The 5,938-nt window shown below is 36.4% G+C and overlaps 1 protein-coding gene across 1 annotated transcript in view; it reads left to right on the top strand.

The window, feature by feature from the left end:
- Nucleotides 1-5,938, top strand: part of GSDME (gasdermin E) — a 45,201-nt gene that overhangs the window by 3,188 nt on the left and 36,075 nt on the right. The window contains exon 2 of the mRNA XM_023531531.1: nucleotides 1,038-1,230. Coding sequence (XP_023387299.1) covers nucleotides 1,038-1,230 — 193 coding nt within the window. The remainder of the gene's footprint in view (nucleotides 1-1,037; nucleotides 1,231-5,938) is intronic.

Genomic DNA, 5,938 nt, shown 5'->3' with positions numbered 1-5,938 from the left:
AAAGGATAAGGCCAAGTGTGAAGTTCCTTCGAGACTCTGAATCTATGTTCCTGAGTGATGATGACGGAAACTCTTTCTATGGCAGTATTCAGTTGGATTAAAAATCTGAACGTTAGAAATCTGTATATGTGACAAGACTGACAGTTCAGGTATGAGATCATCAGATACTTATTTTTAGTGTTCAGATAAAATGGGCAGATCTTGTAGGCAGTCTGTAGCAATCACCTGGAAATGACAGATGAGGAGCTTGGCAATACCCAGGAGATTTTGATTGAAGCTGGGACACCAGGTGGGTGGTAGCAGCTTCCTTAGTGTCTGGGAAGCCAGAAGAATGGGGAGTCTGGAGTTCGCATGTTCCAGGGTGGTGTTTGAGGGAGGACATGCCGACTGACTCAGGAAGACAGAGATAAGGAATTGCATGACAAGGAATAGAATGACTGGGTAGAGGTCAGATATAAGCAGATAAGTGTGACAGATGGTAATGAAAGCCAGAGGAATGTTCTTTAAGACTGGCGGGTGGGAAGGGACCTGAGGACAAGTGCAGGTGGCTGACCTGCCAGACACTGAGTAAGGCAGGCCAGTGAGTGTGTGTCCTGGGCGGGTCTGCTATTTTCTCTTTGTTTGGGTGTCATCCTCATTTAGTTCTTTCACTCTGGAAAGGCACACATTTAAAATGTTCTATTTCTTCACCTGGATAGTGGTTAAACAGATGCTTGCTTTAAAATTATTCATTAAATTCTATAGATATTATTTATGCATTTGATTATATATGTATATATTGGAATTAAAAGATGAAAAAACGTAAAAGCACCCAGTAGAGCCCTGGCCCCCAGTTCACGCCACGCTCTCTGTCAGCGCCCAGGTGTGCTGGCTCCATTTCCCTCTGCCCAGACACACGACATGGCTGCCAGCTTTCCATTTTGAATGCAAGCCTCGTGTTTCCCGTGGATCTTCACAGGATTGGAAAGCTAAGTGACCTAAGACCCAGAGGTGGCCATATTGTCATCAGATTCCCTTGTATGTCTTATTCACTCCAGTGGTCGTGGAGTCGGACTTTGTGAAATACGAGGGAAAGTTTAAAAACCATGTGAGTGGGACCATCGAGACGACACTGGGGAAGGTCAAGTTGAATATTGGAGGCAAAGGCCTTATGGAGAGTCAGTCTTCATTTGGAACCCTGAGGAAACAGGAAGTGGACTTGCAGCAGCTCCTCAGGGATGCCGTGGAGAGGTAAGGAGAACTTTATTTGGCATTTTGGATTTGGACATGTCTCACATTTAAACTTGGATCTTTGTTTAAATGGTAACCAGTAGGAACTTGGCAAATCAACGAACATTCTGGAATGCTCGTTGTGCTGAAACTTTGAGGAGCTCATTCTTTTATTTTTTTAAATTTTTTAATATTTCAATTACAGTTGACATACAATAGTCTATTAATTTCAGATGTACAACATAATTTTTAGGCATTTATGTAACTTACGAAGTGATCATTCCGATAAGCCTAGTACCCATCTAACACCATACATAGTTATTACAATATTATTGACTATATTCCCTATGCTTTACTTTGTATCCCCATGACTGTTTCTATGACTGGTCATTTTTACTTCTTAATCTCTTCACCTTTTTCATCCCTCCCTCTCCCCCTGTTCCCATACAGCAACCATCAGTTTGTCTCTGTATCTATGAGCTTGTTTCTGTTTTGTTGTCTTTTTCTTTGTTTTTTAGATTCTACATGTAAGTGAAATTATATGGTATTTGTCTTTTTCTGCCTGACTTATTTCATTTAGCATTATACTCTCTAGGTGCATCCATGTTGTTGCAAATGGCAAGATTTTATTCTTTTTATGTCTGGGTAATATTCTCTTGTATGTATGTAAGTACATCATCTCTATTCATTTGTTTATTGATGGACACATAGGTTGCTTCCATATCTTTGCTATTGTAAATAGTGCTGCAGTGAACATAGGGGTGCATATGTCTCTTCAAATTAGTGTTTTGAGATTGTTTGGATGAATACCCAGAAGTAGAATTACTGGGTCATATGGTAGTTCAATTTTTAATTTTTTTGAGGAACCTCCATGCTGTTTTTCATGGCTGCACCAATTTACAATTCCACCAACAGAGCATGAAGGTTCCCTTTTCTCCACATCCTTGCCAACACTTGTTGTTTGTTGATTTATTGATGATAGCCATTCTGACAGCTGTGAGGTGATATCTCATTGTGGGTGGTTTTAATTTGCATTTCTCTCATGATTAGTGATGTTGAGCATCTTTTTATATGTCCATTGGCCATCTGTATGTCTTCTTCGGAGAAATGACTGTCAAGATCCTCTGCCCATTTTTTAACTGGATTGTTTGATTTTTTTTGGTGTCATATGACTTCCTTTTAGATATTAACCCCTTATTGACTGTATTATTGGTGAATATAATCTCCCATTCTGTAGGTTGTCTTTTTGTTTTGTTGGTGGATTTCCTTTGTTATGCAAAAAATTTTAGTTTGATGAAGTCCATTCGTTTATGTATATTTTTTGTTTCCCTTGCTTGAGGAGACATATTAAAAAAAAAGTTACAAAGAGCAATGTCAAAGAGTTTACTGCTTACATTTTCTTCTAGGAGTTTTATGATGTAGGGTCTTACATGTAAGTCTTTAAGCCATTTTGAGTTTATTCTTATATATGATGTAAGTAGGTGATCCAGGTTCATTCTTTTGGGTGTATTTGCCAGATTTTCCCAGCACCATTTATTGAATAGACTGTCTTTACCCCATTGTATATCCTGTCGCCTTCGTCATAGATTAATTGACCATATAGGTGTGAGTTTATTTCTGGGCCCTCTATTCTGTTCCATTGGTCTATGTGTCTGTTTTTATGCCAGCACCATGCTATTTTGATTACTATAGCCTCATAGTATAGTTTGATATCAGGTAATGTGACGCTGCCAACATTATTCTTCTTTCTCAACATTGCTTTGGCTATTCGGGGTCTTTTGTGGTTTCATATTAATTTTAGGATTATTTGTTCTAGTTCTGAAAAATACCATTGGTATTTTGATAGAGATTGCATAGAATCTGTAGATTGCTTTGGATAGTATAGACATTTTAACAACGTTAATTATTTCTGTTCATGAGCACGGTATATGCTTCCATTTATTTGTATCTTCAATTTCTTTCTTCATGTCTTATAATTTTCCAAATACAAGTCTTTTACCTCCTTGGTTAAATTCATTCCTAGGTATTTTATTGTTTTTGATGCAATTGTAAATGGGATTGTTTTCTTAATTTCTCTTTCTAATAGTTTGTTATTGGTGTATAAGAATGCAATCGATTTCTGAATATTAATTTTGTATCCTGCTACTTTACGGAATTCATTTATTAGCTCTAATAGTTCTTTGGTGAATTCTTTAGGATTCTCTATATATAGTATCATGTCATCTGCAAATAATGACAGTTTTACTTCTTCCTTTCCAATCCGGATGCTTTTTATTTCTTTTTCTTGTCTGATTGCTGTGGCTAGGACTTCCACTACTACACTGAGTAAAAACGGCGACAGCAGATACCATTGTCTTGTTCCTGATCTTAAAGTAAAAGCTTTCAGCTTTTTCACCATTGAGTGTGATGTTAGCTGTGGGTTTGTCATATATGGCCTTTATTATCTTGAGGTATATTCCCTCTATCCCTACTTTGCTGAGAATTTTTATCATGAATAGATGTTAGATTTTGTCAAATGCTTTTTCTGCATCTATTAATAAGATCATATGATTTTTATCTTTCATTTTGTTTATGTAGTATGTCACATTAATTGATTCATAGATATTGAACAAGCTTGCATACCAGGAATAAATTCTACTTGATCATGTATACGATCTTTTAATGTATTGCTGAATTGGTTTACTAATATTTTATTGAGAATTTTTCATTTATGTTCATCAAATATATTGGCCTATAATTTCCTTTTTTTTTTTTTTTGTAGTCTGTCTGGTTTTGATGTTAGGATAATGCTGGCCTCATGAAATGAGTTTGGGAGTCTTCCCACCTCTTCAATTTTTTGGAATAGTTTGAGAAGGATTTGTATTAATTCTCTTCTGAATGTTTAGTAAAATTCACCGATGAAGCCATCCGATCCAGGGCTCTTGTTTGTTGGGAGTTTTTTGATTACTGATTTGATTTCATTAGTAATTATTGGTCTGTTCAAATTTTCTGTTTCTTCCTTGGAAAGTGTATATTTCTAGGAACTTATCCATTTCTTCCAGGTTGTCCAATTTATTGGCATATAATTGTTCATAGTTATTTCCTTATTTCTGTGGTGTTGGTTGTCACGTCTCGCCTTTCATTTCTGATTTTATTTGGTCCCTCTCTCTTTTTTTCTTAATGAGTCTGGCTAAAGGTTTATCAATTTTGTCAATCTTTCAAAGAATCAGCTCTTGGTTTCATTGATCTTTTGTATTTTGTTTTTAGATTCTATTTCTTTCATTTACACTCTAATCTTTATTCTCTCCTTTATACTCACTTTGGGTTTGTTTCTTCTTCTTTTTCTAGTTCTTTTAAGTGTAAAGTTATATTGTTTATTTGAGACTTTTCTTGTTTCTTGAGGTAGGCCTGTATGGCTATACATTTTCCTCTTAGAACTGCTTTCACTGTGTCCCATTGATTTTGGATCATTGGGTTCTCATTTTTCATTCGTCTCAAGATATTTTTTGATTTCTTCTTTGATCTCATTGTGAACCCATTCATTGTTTAGTAGCATGTTATTTAGCCTCCACATATTTGTATGTTTTTCACTTTTCTTCCTTTACTTGATTGAGGAGCTCATTCTTTAGTCTGGAATTTCTTAACTGCTCTTAGCCTGAGGATGAAGACCTAAGAAGTATTTAAAAGGATGTTATTGCAGGCAAATATGCACTTTTAAAAAATCATAGGATTTATAAAATGCTAACAGCAAGAATGCTCTGTCCCATATTTTTGAATATTAATATCAGAAGTAGGAAAATCACAACTCCCTCTGGCTCTTCATAATTTTCTGACTAGGAGAAGAAGAAGGCAAGTGAGAAGCTTTAGGGGAAGACCTGGCTTTCAACATTGAAGTCTTGGAAAAAACCCCACACTTATTCACTTTTCAGCTTTCAGCAAATACATTTTACCTGAGTATAATTCATCATTATTTTTACATTACGATTATTGGACATTCAATAAATAATTTTCTTGAGTGCCTGTTAGGTACTATTCTACATAAAGGGGATGTTGCGGTGAAAAAAATGCCAACATTTCTGCCCTATATTTTAGGGGGAAAAGACACAAAATGTCCAACTAAGGAAAATATATAGTAGGTTGATGGAGATTGGTGGAATGGAGAAAAATATAGCAGAGAAGGGGGCTAAGGCGTGCCAGAAATCAGGGCTATGATTTTTAAAAGTGGCCAGAGAAGGCATCCTGCAGAAATGGACATTGAAGCAAAGATTTGAAGTTGGGGAGGGAGCAAGCTTAGGGGTATACTGGGCAAGAATGTTGTGGGCAGAGGTCAGTGCAGCTGGAACTGAGTAAGCCACGCAAGAGGAGATGATGTCAGAGTGGGTAAAGGGAGTGGGTGGCAAGTCCTGTAGGACCTTGCAGGCCATTGGAAAGGCTTTAACTCTTACTTGGGGTGAGCTGAAAAGCCACTGTAAGACTTTGAGAAGGAACCTGACATGATCTGACTTACTATGTTTTAGAAGGTTCGTCTGGCTGATGGTTGAAACTGGATGGGCAATTTGAGAGGTTATAACAATAATCCTGAAGAGATGATATTTCAGTTTGTACAGTAATGTATATGCATTTCCATGTATCATGTCACCCTTTTTCTTTTAAAACAGAAAATGCAAATCCAAATAATTAAGAGAATACTTATATTTAAGTAAGGGTGGCTTATTTCTTTTCCAATGTTCTTAGGATTATACAAAATATA

Source organism: Pteropus vampyrus, unplaced genomic scaffold (assembly GCF_000151845.1).
Source record: "Pteropus vampyrus isolate Shadow unplaced genomic scaffold, Pvam_2.0 Scaffold69, whole genome shotgun sequence".
In the NCBI taxonomy this organism is placed as follows: Eukaryota; Metazoa; Chordata; class Mammalia; order Chiroptera; family Pteropodidae; genus Pteropus; species Pteropus vampyrus.
Note: the sequence above shows the minus strand (reverse complement) of the source record. Positions and strands in the feature narration are given on the sequence as shown.